This window comes from Micrasema longulum, unplaced genomic scaffold (genome assembly GCF_059751315.1).
Source record: "Micrasema longulum isolate JH-2025_06_02 unplaced genomic scaffold, ASM5975131v1 h1tg000377l, whole genome shotgun sequence".
NCBI classification, from domain to species: Eukaryota; Metazoa; Arthropoda; class Insecta; order Trichoptera; family Brachycentridae; genus Micrasema; species Micrasema longulum.
The window spans coordinates 575,595-598,338 of NW_028277578.1; the positions used below are offsets into that span (position 1 = coordinate 575,595).

Sequence of the window (22,744 nt, forward strand, 5' to 3'; positions counted from 1 at the left end):
GCTGTCAAGTTTTTTCTTATTGCATTTCTTTTTTACCGCTTCACCCCATAAGCTGGCCGCATATGTAACAAGAGGTTCAATAGCACCATAATATATTTGCTGCATTACCGCAAGAGAGCACCCCCATATTGGTTTTGCCGCTCTCACAAGCATTTCAGAAAGATTGGCAGCCTTCTTGCAGACGTTATCTACATGAAGCGACCAGTTGATATGTTTGTCTATAGTTACACCTAATACCTTAATAGAGTCAGCAAGAGCTAGCTTTACACCGTTCATGAATAAATTATGAAGAGTTTCTTTTCTTTTGGTTACTAACATCGCTTTTGTTTTTTCCTCTGAGAAGTTAAGTTTAACCTTTTTTCCCCAATCAGCTATTGTTGAAAGGGCACAGTTTGTTCTTTCTTCGGCTTCAGACATAAGTTGAGCTCTAACTGTCAGAAAAACATCATCAGCAAACGCTTGTATGTCAATTCCATTTCCAAAATCTATTTGTAAAAGATCATCCAAGATTATATTCCAATTCCAAGCGCCAATCCCAGTCCGGTAAAATTAGGGTGAGTGGACACACATAAATTGTTTTCCTTTTTGTTTTTGTTTATTTATTTTTTACTCGCGGGTGAATATTTTGCTAAAATAAATTGAGTGGAGATTAATTGGCCTCATGGTGTTAATAATAAATGAGTAAGTAAAGGATTCTAATATTTCGCAAGAAACTTTAATTTTGCAGAATATGATGAAGAAGAAAGTTTTTATTTTAGGAAATCGTTAAAATCATTCGAAATTCAACGTTCACGCCATATTAATTAAGTTTTTGGTCTTTGTGGGTGAATAAAAAACACAGTTCTGTGTGTGAAACTGAACCAGAACCCATGACGAGTGTTTTCGACTCGATGACTGCTCTCAGGTAAAAATCACGAAAAAAAATGGAGAAAAGTTGAAGTCAACAGAAGTTTCGGAAAGGTATTTCTTCAATCTGTAGTGCCCTGGGCGGGCTCTAGTGATAACCCATACTTGATTTTGGCTGAGCTTTATTAGGTCAAAAGCAAAACTTTGCGAATACCGTTTTATCAGTTGCTGACCAGGTACTTTTTCTTCAATTATACAAAAACAAATAATTAATAAGTCCCAAAGATATTTGAGTGTTGTTAAGGCCTATTTATCAATCAAAAACTTTTATTTTTTTAGCCATAAAGATGAAAATTATGAACGCGTTAACAAATCGAAAGGATCTAATATTAGCAAATTAATCCCACCAAAATATAATAACGAGTCTTATCTTTGCCTTTGAAATCTTATTCACATATAATGTAGCACCATAGCACCGTATACTGATATTTTTTGTATACCTCGTGGTGTAGAGATCAACGTGTTTGCCTACCGTGCAAGAGGTCACGGGTTCGATCCCCGACATGATCAAGATGTTTTTTTTCAAATGGTGTTTTTACATTAGAATATTTCATGGTCCCAGGACTGGTACTTGAAGCGTAAGACTGATCACCTTACTTTCATGTAAAAAAATTAAAATGATCAAGATTCACTGCTATTGGTGTACCAATGCATGAATGCAATGAATGATGATGATTATACTCATATTTCTCCACACGTTCCTATATGAGTACATATATATAGATGAGAAATTCGTTTTGTGCTTAAATTCACACATTTAAAAATAAGCACTTTATGGTTTTTAAAGAGAAAATTATGCGAAAAGTCATCTTACATATAAGTAAAATATATATGAGTATACATTTAGTAAACAAATAACAACAGGGATGGAGAATACCTTAAATAAGGAAAAATAGAAGTCTAGGCATTTATAAGGCTTATGACCTGTCATTGGCTGGTTTAAAGGGCCACTTTACACGCTGTCTAACATTCACCATTTCGTCTTTGTTTGAACATCCATATTTCTTCAATTCTTCTGTTTGTTGATTTTAGTGAAGATAAAGAGCTGAAACTTTTATTGTTGGGAAGAGATTCATCTGACTGAATTATTTCACATACTAGGCAACGCCTGAAAACAATTTTTCAATTTTTAAACTTCTTCTTGGACCAGTTGGTAAAATTTTCACTTAAACCAGCCAACGACAGGTCATAGGCCCTGTAAATGCCTAGACTTCCATATTCCCTTATTTAAGGTATTCTCCATCCCTGTTGTTTTTGTAAATCTTAATGACTCCGGAGGGGGTGAAATCCAGTATTTTGTTTACGAACATTTGGAAAAACTCAAATATTGTAATACAAATAGTTCATACAAATATTGCAGTAGAGAGAAACGAAGTACATTCTTTCCCTTCAGTTAAATGAAAAGATTTCTAAAATTGGAACAAGTTAGAAAAATCATCACCATCATTACCTTTCCGCACCTAATGGTGCATAGGGCACTGCATTGGTACACCAATAGCAGCGTATCTTGATCATTTTTCTTATATGAAGGTAAGACGATCAGTCTTACGCTTCAGGTATCAGTCCAGAGACTGTGAAATATTCTAGTGTAAAAACACCCATTCAATAAATATTTCGTGTCAATTATGTCGGGAATCGAACTCGAGACCTCTCGCATGGTAGACAAACGAGCTGACCATTACACCACGAGGTCGAAAATGTTTACTATTACAGATATAAGTTAATGAAAGGTACACAATTTAAATCAACATAGTATTTTTTACGTATTTGAATTTGAAGATAATAAATTGGTACTCTGCTTTTTAAAATTTAAAAGTGTCGGATTAAATATATCCATATAATTACCGTATTCATTTGCAAACGTATGAATTCCCCTTATTGGCGAGTGTGCACTGTAGTTTGTTGTAGATACATTTATACAGAAGAGTTTATTAAATCGAGTAACGCGGCCAGGCACCCGTTGAAGCATTTGTTATAAAATTACTAAAACAACCGTTGTTTTTAAAAAGAAATATTTGGAGAAAATTTATTTGGAATACTCACAGTATCTTTTGAATTTTTCATGGCTACGCTTCCTTTCCACCACGTGATCGTCGGCGGTGGTCTCGAACCAACGACCTCGCATTCCAACTCGTAAGTATTGTCAGCTGAAAGCGGTCTGTTTTCACCCCTCAATCTCACCCACAGCGGTCTCACTATCAACATACAACGAAATAAAATGAGTATTTCAATACATTTACAGAACACGGTATTAATTAAATATAATATATGTTATTTGGCTGAATCAAAAATTACTACAAAAAGTACTGACTGTGCATTAATGTATTTAGCCAATATCAGTTTTAAACATATAGATTTTCATTAAAAAAACACGAGTCAGTGAGAAAATTGGGTAACATTAGTTTAAAATCTTCCTAAATAAAGTGAAGCACTTATACGCATGTTGCCGTTGAAATATTGAGTTCATATTCCAGGTATAGATAGTTGGAACTTACGGTTCATGTCAAGAGTTACAGCACTAGATATGGGAGGGCTGAGGTCGGAATTCTTGGCTTGGCACGTCAGTACAGCGTTTAGATGGTGTCTTCTGAGTGAATCCAGTTTCAAGACATTTTGTGTTCTTCTCTCTGGTAAAAGTCCATAACTATCGTCGAGTAATGCACTATCTCGCCACCATGTCACTTTTGGGGGAGGACGCCCTGATAAAATAATAATTTTAATCCAATGGACAATAATATTAATATTAAAATTATACATTGCAGTTTTTGATTTCACTGAAACCTCTGATTTACAGTCATAATTATCTAACTCTAGTAACAATGTAATTTAATCAACATGTTTTAGAATACAATAAAAAAAATGGGTGTGTATAATGTGAAATAAATTTCATTGTTAAATATTTCTGTGGCTTGAACCTAGACTATAAGTATTTTTTTAGCCATTTTGTGGCGTCACAATAAACTATTCGACGTGTTTAATAATGAATATTCATAAAAAAATATATAATTTATGTATATCCATTCTTATTTACGAGTAGTAATAGTTTTACTTTTTGCTATGGTTTGTTTGTGTATTTCAAGTAAAATTTTGCTATTATCAATTATTTGTTATTTTATACATAAATCTAGTTTTCTTTGTAAACGTATACATTGTGCTTAGTTCGTCTTTACAGATGTATTTTTTTGAGAATTTTAAAGCGTATTCGCAATTTTATTTATATCCGTTTAAAACTTTTTATTTATTGCTTTACCTTTTTATTTTTAATGAGCGTGTTTAAAAAGACATAAAAAACTTTTTTCTAACTAGGTACTAATTTATTAAAATATTTTTGTAAATTATGACATGTCATCTTTACATAAATGTATATATATCTATGTGTATTTAAAAGATAAGATTTCTTACAAGGGATACGTAGGTAAATGTATTTAAATGGTTTGAATTGTAAATATATAAGTAATTAAAAAGGGATGAGTTATTTTTATTTTATTCCTTACTATATATCTTTTTTCTATTTACCATACTGTGAATGCCCTCCAATCATTTATTATATACTTTAAATACTTTAACAAATATATTTGTTTATTGAGATCGTCCTTCTACGAAGTTTTGGTAAGAATAAAATGGAATTGGCATAGACCCTTATAGATCCAAGCTACAGATGTATTAATTAAAATCGATTTCAATTTCCACAGCAGTTTTCGTTTCGAACAAATTTTTTATATATTTTTTGTGTTCGTACATGAAATAAAGATTAACAATATTAAACTGCGTCATACGATTCATCGAAGCATTTTTAAAAATATTTGTATGAAATAAATATGAAATCAACGAAATAAAAATGAAATGAAAAATTATGAATAAATATCAAAGAAAAAAAGTTCTACAAATAATATTCGACATATATTTTTAAGATTAAAAACTGACCTCCTGTTGCTACGCAGACAATATTCACAGCTGCTCCTTCGTTGTAAGGACCGAGGATGTAGTGAGGTATGTGAGAGCCTTGCTCATCAAGAATAGATAATTTTTCAACTGGGACTAAAAATATTAATGTTTTAGATTATTACTTTTTAAAGTACTAAAAAAGAAAAAGCAATCATAAAACGGTATAAAAAAAAACCAATCACTAGCAAACTACAAATGGTTGAATTATAGGTGAAATAATTATTATGAGAGTTATAGTAATTAAGAAAATACGTTTTACCGATTGTAAATCAAATGTAATATTATTAAGGAAGAAATTTTGTACTGATAATACTATCAGTATTCCAACCCAGAAAAAGAAACCTTTTTAAAAAGAGAATGTTAAATTGTGTCAGGAATTAAATCTTCCTCAAAAAATCATTCATCAAATAATTTGTTTGTCTTTTTAATATGAAATTACATTTTTAGATTTATGAATGTCTAAATACAAAACATCACCATGAATTTGAAACAGTAATTTTTTAAATGATTGTACCTGCAATGACGTATAATTGAATGGACATATTATAAGCGTGAAGTTAATGATCGTTTAATTCGAGGGTTCATTTCCTTCACTTTCGTTTTAATTTGATATGACGCTACGTAGATGAAAAAAAGCTTTATACCGCAACTTGTGACGGTAAAAAACATAGTTTCATTGGTACAAACAATCCAATTTATCATTTACTATTAAGTATTTACTGTTATACCGTTAACTAGAGTACAATATACCAAAAATGTATAATATGCTCCCAATAAATATTTTTAAAAAAAACAACATATATCTGGCTCAAGAAAAAGACGTCTGCTGAGAATCTGGCTTTTAGAAAGTGGTTTTTTATTTAAAATTTTATTATAATTTTTTATTTGGCCTTTTTTTTTATTTTAGATGCACATATTTTTCTTCATTTCCAAAGTAATAAGAGTTTTTATATGTTTAAAGAATTTAAGAGATAGAATCATGTATATATTTTAGAACTTAACTATAAGCACCTGCTGATGAACTGCATTTTATGCAGTTTAGTAGGACTTTATAATTTATGTATTAATTTTAGTATGCTTTTGATTAATAAATAAATAAAATCTATTAATGTTTATTTAAACAGTTAATAGTTGAGTACTTTTTGAAGTACATATTTCACATTTTTTAAGCGCATGAATAATACAAAAAATTAATATTGACAGGCAGTTTCGTAAACGCGTAACATATAAATACAAAATAAGGATATACAAATATTTTTCTTCCACGTTGCACATGTTTCGTGATTTGCTACCAAATTATTTCGAATTGTTGATGGAAACGAATATTTGCCATATATGAGATTCGTGAGGAAATGACGTGTCTATTTTTTATACGTCAGTGCATACCATAAAACAATTAAAAATAAATTAATAAATTAATGGTTTTATAAAATTCTCCCAGACAAAGCACACGGCAGCTACGAATAAAAGATATCCTTATTCAAACAGGAAGTTAGCAAAGTTATTTTCAATTCTCTATAATAAAGTGTTTATACAGAAAAATTGAATGATCTCAATAAAAAACGTAACAAACAAATCAATTTTTTTTTTTAAACCAGGTTTCGTTGACAGGTTACCAACAAAGGTACATGGATTATGAATATTAGGGATTTTTGAAATGAAAAAATGAGCATTTTCATACAGAAATTTTCGATTTTATTTTTCATGAAAAATTTAAGATAATTCTCTCAAGTTTTCGTTGCAAAAGGGACTCTGGTCGGGTTTAAGAAATACCGGTATCCGAAATATTTTGAGAGAGATTTTTGTATTGAAGAATTTATTTGTTCACTATTAAATCTGAATATAAGTTCTTCGGTTCATTTTCATTTCTTGTTAAAAAGTTTTTGATTCTATTTCTTTATCACACGACAAGAATAAATCGTTTGTTTCTTACGTATAACTGTAAGGTTGACCATGTGATTCCGCGTTGGTGACTTTTGGAAGTCTACCCTGCACCTATAAGCTCCACCATCTGTAGACTTGGCTTGCTCTATATTGAGGAGTGCAGTTGGTTTGGTGCCGACTCTGAAGGTTCCTCTACTCCCCAAAGCCTCCTTATCCGCCCAGTGACTGCCTTTAGACAACTTTGTGTCTCGAGCGTCAAAACTGAGGAAAAAAAAACCATTTAAAACAGTGAAACTAAAACATGAGAAGTCCCGTTTATAATGTTTTGATTTTGTGCAATTTTCGGTTGTAAAAATATCCGTATTGAAAAAAATAAAAAAATCGTTTGTGGCAGAGCAAATAACAGAGCTCGGATAATTGATCAGCAGTCCGCAATAATTTATTAACAAAACCTATTTCAACTTGACTGACCGGAGAAAAGGTTCTTAAAACACTTTCTTTAATTATTCCAGATTGGATAATTATCGTCATTCCCCTTTCCGTACCCAGTGGTGCATATAGCACTGAATTGAGAAACCAAATGGGACATATTTCAACAATTTTTGATTATGTCCAAATGATTGCAGACTGGCTGGATTTCCTCCCTAGGGAGTTGTTCATATTTAAATTTATTTCAACAGAGAGGGAAAAAGTTTTCGAGAAGGGAATATGGAAGTCTAGGCATTTACAGGGCTTATGACCTGTCATTGGCTGGTTTAAGTGGCCACTTTACACACTGTGTAACATTCACTATCCTGCCCATGTTTGAACATCCACATTTCCTCAAGTCTTCCATCATCTGTTACATGAAGATAAAGTGATCAGTCCTAGGCTTCAGGACGTATTTCAATCATCTGTTACATGAAGATAAGGTGATCAGTCCTAGGCTTCAGGTGCCAGTTCAGAAACAATGAAATTCAGCTGTTAAAACAAACTTTAGAATTAATATTTTGCGTCCGACCTGCTAGGGTCGAACCAGGACCTCAAGAACAGTTGGCAAATACGCCCACCACTATACTATAACGCTGACTTATTTCCACTCGATTTCCTTTTTCAGGAGTTTTACCCGAGAATAGCTGCTGTCGAGTCGAAAATACTCGTTCAAGTTTCTGGTTCTATTTCACACAGAGAACTGTAATAGCATTGCACCATAACAACCTAATACAGTGGCAATTTACACCACGGAGCAAACCCAGGCTTGAGTAAAATCACATTTAATTTTAATGATCTCAACGAGATTCGCTCCCGGATCCCTCCTTGCGTGAGGTTAACACGTCTTTGCCATAACACCACCGAGGCCGCCAAAGATTATTTCCCTTCGCAAATGGCTCGAATTTAGAAATTTAAAACATTTAAATGTGATATAATAATAATTAACCGAAGAAATAATGTTAGATGCTTATTTATCTGTGTCCAGGGGGATGAAGAATACAATTCTGTATGCGAAATAGAACCAGAAATCGGAACAAGTGTTTTTGATTCGATAGCTGTTCTCAGGTAAACATCCTCAAGGAGGAAATCGAGTCGAGAGATTTCACCCCTCATTGCGTAGTAGTTGGTGCATTTTCCTTCTATTATTGAGGTCCTGGGTTCGATTCCTGGCAGAGTGTACGTGCCACCTAAAGTATAAAACTAATAACCTTAGTTTCATGTAACAAAACAAAATACGCTGCATTTGTAAATTTCTTGCAACAGAAGGAAAACATTTTTGAGAAGCGATTTTTGAACCTGTCGTTGGCTGGTTTCAGTGGCCACTTTACGCACTGTGTAACAATCAGCATTTTGCAACATGATAAAGGTTTCAGCTCTTTTACTTCACAAAAGTCAACAGATGAAAGAGTTGAAGAAATGTATATGTTTAAACATATATAAAACAGTGAATGTTACACAGTGTATAAAATGGGTACTGAAACCAGCCAACGACAGGACATAAGCCCCGTAAATGCCTAGAATTCCATATTCCCTTATCAAAAATGTTTTTCCCCTGTTGCAACAAATTTAGATCTGAATAACCTCTTAGGGAGGAAATCCAGCCAAAACATTGTTGACGCTGAATTTGGTTAACCAATACAGTGGCCTATGTGCTACGAGGAGCGAAAAGGGGAATGAGGATGATGATTGATCCTTTTTGATTTGTGTGGTGTGGAAAACCGAATTCCAATTGTTTTGTCATCCTCGAGCTCATATATATGCGTATATTTTATTTCTTAATTTTCGTTATATTTTTAACAATATACATAAGAAATAAAACAGAGCATTACAAAAAGTTACACTGCAATGAATTACATATTTACGGTAAAAAAAGTAAACGAAAAAATCACACAAAGGCATAATAATTATATATTGCATAATATTATTACGTAGGTAAATTAAAAAAAAAGTCTTATATTCACTGTATACATACAAAATAATTTAATTTTGAAATTTGTGATCTTACCTGTAAATTGGTGATAGTCGACCTTCCCTGTACCATATGACCAGTGACACTCGATCTCCTGGAAGAGTAGTTGTGACATCACACGGGAGTTTCGCTAATCCTCCTAGTATCACTTCTGTTGATGAAGCTGTGGAAAAAGTAAAAATATTTTAGTTAGTAAGTAAGAAAAATAACTCTTTTTTAAAAAAAACAGATGACCGTCTTTTGGGTTGATAATATATAGTAAGCATACAAGGAAACGTGGTCAAGTCAGAATTCTTGTTTATTGGCAAATCTAGATTGACGTTTTTGCACAGTCACGTACTTATAATTTTCCTATTAGGTACATTTTTTATTTTAAGTTTACATAGACAAAGGATAAGCAATCTATTGTGTTAGTATGAAACTGTTAATTTTTTGTCAATATTTCCTGTAGCAAATGTTCATAGACTAACTTGATCAATATACTATAATCAATTTTTAAAATTAAATGTAAGTTGGTTTTTTTCAATAAAAGATAATATTCAGTACTAACACTTCGTGAAAAAATTTCAAAATGGCAAAAAATTTACTTGGCTAATTTCCTTGTATGCTCACGATGTATTTTTATCGAGCTAACAATAATAGAGATTGTGTTTTTCAACAGATATTTCTTGGTGGAACTGCAATAAAATTATAATAATAAAAATACGTACATAGTTTTACTCCACTTTTATTTATAAATTTTTTACCAGTGACCGGGTTTTGTTGTGACCGACATCGTCAGACTGGTGGAAGACTAGACAAATTTCGGATGAAAATGTTATATACAAGTGCAAACAGGGGTTGTAAATTAGTCAAAATAAAAAAAATTTAAGTATATCGTAATAACAATAATATGAGTCTTGTTTGAATATATATAATAAAAACTGATGTAAATTCTATAATTTTAAGTTTTATAATTTTTTTTTTTTTTATTTTTTATTTATTTAATCCACAAAATACACAGTTTTACATAGACACAATTAAAATTTCGTGTTAAGTCGGGACTCTTCAATATATAAATCAAAATATTTATTTACATATTAAAACAATATACAGGTAATCAAAACAATATGCAAAATAATCAAAACAATAAACAAAATAATAATATAAAAATATACAAAGTAATAATAGAAAAATGAATACGTAATGAATACGTGTTTCAATTATTTGTATTGAAATTTTATTAAAACCATAACAGAGGCCACTGGTTGGTAGTTCAATCTACAGCTATGTCCCCGGGCCCGAGGTAATTAAGTGATTCTCTGAAAGCCAAATTCCCGGCAGTCAGTTCATATCGATAAGTTTCATTGTTTGCTTGCACATGTATACAACATAGAAATTTATTTAGTCTCCAACCCGTCTGATGATGTCAGTCACGATGAAACCCGGTCACTGGTAAAATTATAAATAAAGTGGAATAAAACTATACACGTATTTTTATTATTATAACTAACAATAAAACTCAATGCATTGAGAAAATCGCTTTATTAAATATATCAGGTATTCCCGCGAAATATAATCGAGTAGAGATTAGTTGGCTTTCATATGTTCGGGTTATGTGTTTGCCAGGCATTAAATATATAAAAATAACTAAATTACAATAAATATCAATCTTCCCTTTATTATTTTATCGTGTCCTGTGGAGAAATGAACCTGTTACCACGATACGAAATAGACCAAACGATCAATACTTTTAGCAGATATTTTTTTACAAACCCTAAAAGTGCTGTGAGCCGCGGAGAACAATTAAAGGACCTTCACACGTGGACAATACAATATGTTTTTTACACAGGACGTGACCATTGTCCACGTGTTAACAGTTATTCGTTGTACAAAACATTGTTCCAAACGTCGCCACCGAAATAGGTGAATCTCCGCGAAACAATTACCGCATTGTCCTCATGTGAACACGCACGGGCAGAATCTTGTGACAACAGGGATTTCACTCAACGTGAACGTGTCTCTTCAGGACATTTTTTCAGTCAAATATGGATAGTAGAACTTTTGCATAAGAAATTAATTTTTCATATTCATTTTTCAATCTGAAGTTTTTATGAAATCACTTTTATTTTCCATATACAATACAATAAATTCTACGCAATACATACTTGGTGAAGATACTTTCTAAACTTTGTTTTATATTAAAAAATGTTATGTATTTTGACTTACTTAAATTATCAAATTTTTCATGACAACAATAGGAATAATTGTTATTGCTTTGCAATTTTTAAACATGTTTTTTTTCACTTTTCATGTTCATTATTATATATTTAAGGCTATTTTTGCCGTTTATGTAAAAAATAAATAGTATCTATGTCCACATTATCTTAATATTACTCAAATTACATTAAAAAAATACGACGTTTATAGATTTACAAAAAGCGAAATCTGACGTTAAAGATAGGAAACAGAAACTCAAATAACCGAGGTAACATTGTAAAACTCTCGAAAGGGAAAAGCAAAACTGGAATTTGGGAAAATAGCGAGGCTCACAACCAAATTCTTCAGAGATGTTTCAATATTGAATACATAGATGTCTCTAAAAGCTTGTTTTCAATATTTTAGGTTAAAATACAAACCAAATACATTTAATACATATAATGTATCTGAGCTATTATTTTAAACGTAAGAGCGTAGAGATCGCCGTGTAAGTGTGTATTATTTAGTACGTAAATATGCGCTAAGAAAGCGTTCGCGCGCTATACCGTTCAGAATACCACCCTTGGGGTAGTATTCTGAACGCAAAAGTGCGCGTAGAAATCGCATTTTTAACGCGTATTTACGTACTAAATACACGTTAGCAGAGCGATTTTTTCGCGCGCAATTCCGTTCAGAATACCAGCCCTGAGAGTTAATACTAAAAGTGGCCATGTCCATAAAGTTCATTGCTCGGGAAAGGTTTTTGTTAAACCGAGTCAAAACAGACTTTTCTTTCTTTCATAAATTACAAGATTTTTTGTATAAAAATAACCATTACGATCTAATGCACTTGCTGTTTGCAAAATCTTAATACATTTATAGCTTATGTCAATAAAAAACACGCCCGAACCCTCTTTTGAAATACGCATGCCAAAAAAATTTAGAAAAATATAGCTTAAATTACAACTCAAAAGGATTGTTATTTAAGATTTTTCTTTCTTTCCGAAGACTCTTATTTTTATCAAAATCTGTCATTAATCAATAAAACATAACATTATTATTTTTATACTATTCTTCTAGGGGGCGATAAAAAATACAAACATCTTAAAAATATAGCTCAAATCTAAGAGTAGTAATACGCAATCGGCTAATAGAATCGCTCATTGGGACAAAAAGAATTATAAGATTATTTATTTATTTTATTTTATTTTTATTTATTTTTATTTATTTTTATTTTATTAGGGAAATCAACAGTTCTACATACATATTTTTAGTAAACAAACAGATATAGTGTATAAATTCAGAACCAATAACAGATTTCCACATAGTATACAAAGTTAGTAAAGAATATATATATTACATATCAAATAAATACAAACAATTTATACATATAAAAATGTTATTTTCAAGTACTCAATAATCAAAGATTTTTTAAATATTAATTTTAAGAACATTAAGTTACTGTAAATTGGGCGGGATAAGGACAAAAAAGGACAAAAATGCTTGAAGAGAGGATAAGGAGGGGGGGGGGGAGATGTACATATTTATTATTATAATGTCTACTAAGTTACATAATACATTTTTAGTTTAAATTTTAAATCTGACAGAGTGATGTTTGTATAATCTATATTTTTAAATTTTGTATTGTACATTGAAAAAGTCCTACGAAAAAAAGCATTTTTAACATACGATGTCTTACTTGTTGGTACATGAAACAGGTGGTACCGTCTACAAATCCTGGCTGGCACATGTATTGTTATTAAAACAAGCAGCTCTGTACAGTCAACCATTCCTGTCACAATTTTGTAAAGCAGTAGTTGGTCCGCACACACTCTGCGGTATTGTAGAGAAATGATTATCAACAACAAATTTAGCTACAGCTTACATCAGTACATCGGGCCGTAGGCACTCGGGTCAAGAATTGTAAGCGCAAACCCAATCCGTCCGTTACACATTTTTAGTTAAACCAAAACCAAACGTAAAATTTGGAATGTCTTTGTTCTATGCAAAAGAGCTGAACGACTTTTCTTTAAGGTGATTCTAAACGAAAATATAAAACTAATTATGCATAGATGGCGCGCTATTATCTTTTTTTTTAAATACCATTGACACGTTGATGTTTAATGGAAATTTTACAAAACTTCGTTTGCGGAAATTTTCCACTATATTGATCGTAACAAATACCATAACAATATAATTTCGGTCCTTTTCAGCAAATGGTGCCCAAAAAAAAAAATTACTTTTTTTATTTTTTGTTATGTACATCATTTTGTGAAAATTACCTTAATTTTATTGTTATGGCATTTGTTACAATCAATATAGTGCGAAATTTCCACAAACCAAGTCTTGTAAAATTTCCATTGAAAATAAACGTAAAAATGGCATTTTTCAATAAAAAAATATAAAAGCGTTATCTAGGAATAATTAGTTTCATATTTTCGTTTAAAATCACCTTAAGCGGCAGCGAATTGTTACTCTGAGGCTTAAATAATATTATGAGTTTGTTTTAAAATTTACAAATTCTAACAACATAAAATAGGTACATGTTAAATACATTTATGTTTATAAGCTAAATATACTTTAAAATGTTGGATATAAGGTACTGACTAATATGCAAAAGACTACTTTGCAACTACTTATGCAATTTGTATTTTGCATCATTTTCATTATGAAATTTTTTTTTGCTAGTCTTTTTAGGCGGTAACAAGTCTTTTATATTTAACGCAATAATACGTATCTACGATATAATGTGTACACTTTAAGAGTATTTAGTAGTGACTGACCGTTCAGCCCAAGCCGAAACCAAAATTTATTGAAATAAGTAAAAAGTCACTTCAAAACTTCTAAAATAAGGTGTTTCCATTGTTAAAAATCAAGTGGACAAGTAAAAGGCATAAATTTAATTAGCAAATTTGCTTATGAGTTTTATAATTTGTTGTCTAAGGATAATAGGGAAACACCATTTTTTTTTACAATTAAAAATTAATCAATTAATACTGTCGAGCCAATATTTTTTTTTTTACATGATAGTCGGCTTCGTGGTGTTATGGTCAGCGCGTTAGCCTACCATGCAAAAGGTCTCGGGTTCGATTCCCGACATGGTTAAAAATAAATATTTATTTACAAGGGTGTTTTCACACTAGAATAGTAGCTGGACTGGTACCCGAAGCGTAAGACTGATCATCTCACTGTCATGTAACAAAAATGATCAAGATACGCTGCGAAAGGTGTACCAATTCAACGCTCTATGCACCATTAAGGGCGGAAAGGAAATGTTGATGATGTAGTATAAAACATATTTTTTAATTCCACGCCCCTAATACGTCATGATTAAGATCAATGTAGACCTTTGTTTGTGATTAAATTTAAATAAATCGTCGCACAGTGTCAAGAATTCTAAAGTCGAAATGATTATATCACGTTTTTGTGGAGACGTATTTTTTAATGCTTTCAAAAAAATTATGAATGTATGCATTTTTCCACAACACCCATACTGATTTCAAAAGTTCACTGGATTTTTCTAAATATTTGTAGTATGTGATATTTTCCTATTTTTAAGCCACATGTAAACTTGATTAATTAATATTCTAATTATGTTATGAGGATACTGATTCTTTTCAATACGATATCTATACCTGATAGCGTTGCTTGAAGAATAACACATTTTATATTAGAATCCCATCATGAATTTTACAAGGGTCCAAGCCATCAAAGCACTGCTTCGAACATTTATAATAAAATTTAACTAATTACATTTCCATTTTTCTTACTAAAATGATTAATTAAATTATTTTTGTGGTGTTTTCAGAAAGTTAGCCTCTTGAAATGTGGTCATTTGGTCATGGTTTCTGTATTCGCGTTCAGGCGGTAGATTTACGTCGGTTTTGAATAAAGTATAAACCTTGGCTCTTCAGAGGTCCTGTACCGTGTTTATTTATTCACACTCTAAATAACATCTACTGCGGAGATTTCAGAATTGAAAATACATTTTCAGTTAAGGTCTATCAGATGTATCTGGCATAATAATGGTAGATACAGGTATACATGCAGATAAACCTGTAATAAATTGTTAGTTCACTAGTTTAAACTGGGGTTAAAGGATTAACCTCTATCGAATGGCGGGATTCAGAAGTGGGTGACTACAAATCCAACATTAAATACGGTCGGAAAATCTTTTATACAGTTTCAATAGCGTAGTACTTCGAAGTAAAACAAACAGTATCAAATTTCAAACTGTTTTTATTTCACCTTAAAAATTTAAACTTTAAATATTTTTTACATTTATTATATATATGTAATAATAATAATAATACTGTGGGGGCTTAAAGTCCGTGATCGATAAAATCGCTAAATTATTTCACATGAAATACAGAGCTATAACCGATAAATCAAGTCATCATTTTTTCATCTAGAGTTTTTCCAGGGTATGCTTGGCTACAACAGTTTAGAGACTAGAAGGAATGTGTATTTGACTACACATTTTTATCGATTGTTGCGCGGTTTTGTCGATAATCCTGAGATAACGATGAGCATTGGTTTATATTATATGTTTCTGATAATTACCTAAGACAGTGTCAGCATAGATTGTTTCATATTCTGATAAACAGGACCAACCTGCCAATGCTTATGCCTGTTGGAAGAGCTACCGCTATGCTGAACAACATCGCTCTGGATATTGATCTGTTCCATGTATCTGAAAGGGTTTTCTGGAGCAGGATTCTCCTACTACTTTGAAATGAATCTCTTTCATGTATTTTTTTTCTTTTTTATGGTATGTGCGTATTAAATGTATGTTTGTTATGTATATGTTATATTTAAATAAATAAATTGAATTGAATTGAATCATTTTATGCTGAAAACAATATATTTTGCAAGACTAGAAGTATTGCTCATAAAACGTTCGTCTACATAAAAGCAACATACTTAAGTACGTTAACTTCATTACATACTTTGTTCCTACCATAAAAACATGGAGGACAAATGAACGTGGTCTATAAAAATACAAAAATGCGTGGTAACGCCCAGTCAGACTAAAGGAATCAGCCCAAGCAAGTCAGCTCAAAGAGTCAGCCAAACCAAGTCAGCTCAACGCAGTCTCTCAATTGCGGCATGTAGTCCAAGTGCAGTCACTTTAACTCATTATTGCTATTACTCTCTTGTTCCATAAAAGTTCTGTATTCGCCATGAAGGTCCAGTCCACATTATTTAAGTTTATTTGTAGCTGCTCGTTAAACTATTATTGACAATTCGATTCCATAAATTAATAAAATACTTACTTGTTTATTTTTATTACTATTATTAAAATGAATGCAGTAGTGAGATGTCATTATGTTAGAAAGTGATCCACCTTATTCACGCTACCATACGAAACCGAGGTGGTAATATAAATAATAGGAGTACGCTTTTAAAAAAGAGAAAGCATAATAAAATGATTGCCCAAAATCAATGTGTTTTAATTTCATTTCTAATATACCCGGTCCATTTTAAAAATACTTATATTATAATATGGTGCAATTTTATTAGCTCGACCAATGACCATAAGCTGAGTTTTGCTCACATTCATTGAGAGTTTCAGGTCTGAACAATCAGCATCAATTTGGTCAATTAGTTCTTTCGTTTCAATTTCTGACGATGCATTAAGTGTGGTGTCATCAGCATACCCCAGGTTGGATTCTTCTTTTCTCCAATTGTGAACCCTTTTGTCCAGCCATTAAGTGCCTTTCGAATGGTATATTCTTGGTCATTGGATTATCAGAATTATCACTGACAGATGCCTACAGAACAACACAAGACCGTTCCATATGGAGGGAGACTGTCCACAGATGTGCCATGTCTGGGGTCAGGCGTGATCACCATCCTCAGACATGAGGCATGGATTAAAAATAGATATTATAATGTAAAACTCAATAAATCTAAAATAAATTCAAACATTTTTTGTTAACCCGAGTAAAAATAACATTCTTATTTTAATTATTATAATTATTTTCTGTTTTTTTCTGTAGTGCGTAAAATCTTTTATTTTCATGTTTACTACGCATTTGAGTTAAAACTGATTTATCTGCAATTTAAGTTCATTTCTAAATTGCTACGTTGTATTATTGTATGTAAATATACATATGTGTGGATTTGTGTACGTACGTATGTATGCATATATGTGTGTATGTATGTATGTATGTATGCATGAATGTATGTATGTGTGTACCTGTATTTATTTGTATGTATGTATGTGTATATTTGTAACATTAAATAATGTTTGCACAACATTTTTCCTTTTATTTAAAATTTTATAACTCCAAATTCAGTAAACTACTACAAATGTGTAAGCCACTCTCCAAGCACGAGATTTGATCTCGATTTTGGAAAGTTAAAATTTTAAGAAAAGCTAAATGTATTAAAAAGAAGAATGTAATAGAAAAAAAACTGATCATTTTATGTACTGTATAATAAACAAAATATATAAATATATATGTATATATATAAATATATATATTTATATGTTGGAAATAAAACTTAGGATTCTTCATTAACTTCACGCTTGCAAAATGACCCAATAAAGTAGTCACAATTTATCTTAGCTTCTCAATAAATTTTCTCCAACGCGGAAACAGTGACGAAGGGAAGTAAGTTCTCATGTTGCAAGAAGACGTTAATATTGTGAAAGTCTGATAAATGATCCAAATGTGAGAGAATCTTCGTCACCAAGTAAAAGAGTTAAAAAGGTGAACACACTACATGCAATCACTCATTGTTAGATTGGTAAATAAATCAGAATTACATTTAGAGAAACCGTTATTACTTTTACATACGGGTGAAGATCTCAACGGCTGTGATAGCGGAGATGAAGTGCATTAGTAAGGCGGAACAGGCGGAAGAGGAACAAATCTTCTCTAAGGCCACTCGGACATACTTCGGGCTATGGGTGTTGGGAGTCAAAGGTGGCGGGTAAGCCGTTGTGTTGAGGATGGCAGCGGAGGAACAATAGTCAACGGTGGCAACCCAAGCCACAGTTAGCAAAGGGGGTTAGTGTCTTGGCGTCAGGTGGCAACCGGCCGTAAGAAACAAACCAAACAACAAAATATAGAAATATAGAAACAGGACGTGCGAATTGAAGAATTATTTTCTCCAGAAGTACTTTGAATAAATAATGTTAGTTTATACAGAGAATGCGCATCTTGAACCTATAACTTTTAATATTTTACCGTTTTTGCTTGTATATGTAATTCTTAATACTATTGAAGTGTTTTTTTATAATTTTTTAGCTTGTATTATGTATATGTAATTTTAATACGTTTTTGATTTTTTTTCAACCTGAATATTTTGTTAATTTAAAAAAAACTTTTTTATTCTTGTAATTTTTAACATTTGCACTCTCGTACTAGTTCAGTTTGTATTTATACATAGGTACCTGTAATTTTTAAACTTTTTATAAATTTTTTATTTTTCTTTCCCAGATTGTATAATGTATCCATCATTTTGAATTTATTTCTATACCTAGTATTATGTTTATTTTGTTATTTTTAAATATTTTTCATACCCTTTTAATATGTAGTGTATCGTAATTTTTATTCTGCTTTTGTAAATAATGTTATAGTTTAAAATATAAAAACGTCTTTAAATAAATATAGTTATCTGCATGTCGCTAATGAGATTTAAAAAAAAAACTCCTTGGGAATATTATATAAAATTATGGACAATATGTTTACAATTTAATAAAAAAACAAATTATATAGTCCGATGTGAAAGCTGAAGACTAGGAAGGCTGACCCCAAGTATATTGGACATACAACCAGGAAGAAGAAGAAGAAGAAGAGTTATTTTTTTTTTGTCAATACTCAGATATCATTAAGGCAGACATTGAGAAAATGAATATTGAACCTGTATTCAACAATATTTGGTTAATCGTGTAATTTTCAATCTCCTGATCCCTCCTCTTTCCAAACTCCCACCACTATCTATTCTCCGAAATACCACTAAAAATTATTGACCTAATCTTAGGCCAAATTAGCAGTTTACAATGAAGCCTTGGTGCTGATCCTGATATATGGGAGCGAAGTATGGAATTATAAAAACAGGGATGAAAGTAGGCTGAATACTGACGAAATGCGATCTCTCAGGCATATGTGTGGGAAAACTTTCTATGATAGATGCATAAATGTCGAGATCCGTACTCTATGTAAGGCTGAAATAAGCATTTTCGATAAAATCAAGAACAGCAGGAGCTCTGCATTGTTTGAACATATAGAGCGAACGGACAGCAAAAGGATGGCTAAAAAGATTTACGATGCAAATCTTGATGGATGCACAATTAGAGAAAGACCAAAACAGACAGGGCATGGGCAAATCAAACAAATATTTGAAGATGAACATGGCAAAAGTCGGAATAATAGGCGCGCGTGAGTGATAAAATGTATGAATGTAGAGGAAGCGAAATATGGATACAAATACATAGTGACATGGCATTCTATCCTTTCTACCTACTCTTATGGGGAAGCAACATGATGTTTTGTTTGTTTGTAATTTTAGTACATGCTCGAACATCGTGGTGATCGCATCTCGTTTAACTCTGCATTTATGCATTTTTTCGTAAATACTATGTTATACTTTAAGCAAATTGACTTTTTTAAAACTATAAGAAATATAATTAGCCTAAAAGTACCTGTAAAAATATATTATGCAATAACTCAATCAGTTTTGGAATAAGGGATAGTTGGATAGGGATGTGTAAATGACACACTGATCAAGCAAATAATAATTGCACAAAAAGCTTTAATAAAAAATATCTTAAGAGTCCCTATCAGAACTAGCTCCCTCGGTATACTTGAAAATCTTAATATAAAATCTATAAACCAACTTTTTGTAAAAGATTTGTTACTATACGCACGTAAACATTATTTTCTACCTTCTGTTACAAATACGAAAGTTACTAGATACTTCACCCTGATGCTGCAAAAAAAAATAAAAAAAAATACAACCTTCGGTCAAAGAGGATTGGCCTACTACTCGGTTAAAGTGTTCAATCTACTTCCACTATCCATAAAGACAATAAGTAAGTTCTCACAATATAAAATTGCTATTAAGACATGGATAGTGGAGGTGGGTTGCACACGGATCGATGAGTGGATCAAGCCAAATAGGTAAAATGTGTGTACTAGTTATGAAATTTGTTCTATTGGTCTATGACTATTATTAAGATTTTTTTGGTTTTTTATTGTTTAAAGGTGATAATGATAATCATGTTTATTGGAAAAATAACGTTTTTTTATTGTTATTATTATGTTAACTTTGTTAAATAGCTAATTTAAGGCATGTTTCACATTTCGTAAAATGTTTCCCTCGACACGGGACACACCCCAGTGAGGGAACATTGTTCTGTATAAAAAAAATAGTACAAACAATGTAAAAGTATAAATAAATAAACACTACGGTGATGGTTACGTGTACTAACATTAGTTGTGAAATATAATTTCGATATAGTTTTTGTACCGATAGTAAATATATTACAACTACTTTATTTTATTTCAGTGTGAGGAAGTTATTTTAAATGTAACTTTGAGATGCAAATGACTCAATACTTGTAATTAGAGCTGTGTTACCCAGCTAGTTGTTAACCTACTAATTTTGTATGTGCATAATTATGTATGTGGTTACACTCAGACTGTTATAATAATAATAATTGTATGCCTTTTGAATCTAGAACACATCCTCAGAATAAAATTTGCATAATATTATTTGGCTACGTTAAGCACAGTAATAATACATGGCTATATTCTGACATCATGATGCAAATAAAAAAACAATAACCGGCTGTTTTTTAATTGTGATACATCTTTAAAGTGAAAAAAACTTAGATTAGTGTTTTAAAATTGAAATAAAAATTAAAACACAAATTGACTTTTTAAAATGATATCCAAAAAATATGCTCCGTGACTACCTAGTTGTTACGCAGCACATTCTGATCGTCTAATTTTTGATCACATTTCCCAAAAAAATCCAGTAATATAATGAATTAAAAATGTATAAATTGGAATTCAATACGTCCAGAATCTTTGTTTTTTTCGATAGTAAATCGACTGAACCCTTTTTTTACTGTGCCAAAAACATCCACGGTGCTATATTTTCAATACACATGCAAAAAATTCGAGATATTTAATAGAAAAAAAATATTCAAAAAAAAATGCTTAAATTATTTATAGTTAGACTTAAAAGTATCGATAATTTTAATATGATTGCTAAAACCATGAAAAAATAATTGGCTTACGCTCACAGCGAGAATAGTGAGACCGCCTTTAACAAAGACCACGAAGCAACTGCGCAAAACTGGCCTACTGTAGCAGTGGCACAGGTTACTTTGCTGCTGGCCTACGTGACGCGTGAATTTATCTCTCTCACTCGCGAATATATATATATAGCATCGAAAGTGAGACGTAAATAGTGTTTGAGATAACTGTTTATTCGGTACTCATAAGAATAGTAGTAGTATATAAATACCACATCCGTCAAATTAGTAAACTTTTTAATGCATTAGCGATTCATCTCTGATTTGTTACAAAATGCTTTTTCTATGTTGAATAATAATTTATTATTTAATAATAAATTATCTCAATCGATGCGTAAATGCATAACGGAGTTATACCGAAAAACTTAACACAGTATATATTACATTTATAAAGATATAAAGTTACATGATGCAAAGTATACTGACTACATTTCACTAAGAAGGGATAGTTATTGTAGCCCCACAGGAAATAATCCAACGGCGTCAAATCACAGGATCATGGAGGCTTATTAACAGTACTGTTCCTGGAAGTAATGTTGTCGCCAAACTTGTCATGCAGTATATTCATGGTTTCACGAAATCCCATACGTTTGGCGAACTGAACGCTGATTTCAATAGCAAAGTTCCACAATTTGCAAGCGTTGTTCGAGTTTAAGGCGTTCCATAATTAATTTGAAAATTGTTACAGAGCACATGTATATAAAAAAAATAACAATAGTTTGAAAAGAAACAGTATTACCAAAGTTCTATCAATATAAAAAAATCACCCGATATTTTTAAAAATATAAAAAACCTATTTAAAGGGAATTGGATACCTACTTTCAAAATTTTACTAAAAAAGTAACTTAATCGTAAAATGAGTATAAATAACAAAAAAAACAAAGCGGAATGGCACATTACAATTTAAAAAGTACAACTTTTTCTAATTAGTTGATTGCTTGTTATGTATTTAAATTTATTTCAACAGAGAGGGAAAAAGGGTTCGAGAAGGGAATATGGAAGTCTAGGTATTTACAGGGCTTATGACCTGTCATTGGCAGGTTTAAGTGGCCACTTTACACACTGTGTAACATTCACCATTCTGCCCATGTTTGAACATCCACATTTCCTCAACT

At 31.4% G+C, this 22,744-nt stretch overlaps 1 protein-coding gene across 2 annotated transcripts in view; it reads right to left on the reverse strand.

Moving 5' to 3' along the window:
• The window catches only part of LOC148282093 (neural cell adhesion molecule 2-like), a 195,131-nt gene that overhangs the window by 20,384 nt on the left and 152,003 nt on the right, over positions 1-22,744 (reverse strand). For both annotated transcript variants that reach the window (XM_088225647.1, XM_088225646.1), the window contains exons 3-7: positions 9,212-9,338; positions 6,785-6,996; positions 4,831-4,944; positions 3,402-3,605; positions 2,950-3,101 (exon numbers count right to left, since the gene is read on the reverse strand). In XM_088225647.1, the coding sequence (XP_088081773.1) occupies positions 2,950-3,101; positions 3,402-3,605; positions 4,831-4,944; positions 6,785-6,996; positions 9,212-9,338 (809 nt within the window). The remainder of the gene's footprint in view (positions 1-2,949; positions 3,102-3,401; positions 3,606-4,830; positions 4,945-6,784; positions 6,997-9,211; positions 9,339-22,744) is intronic.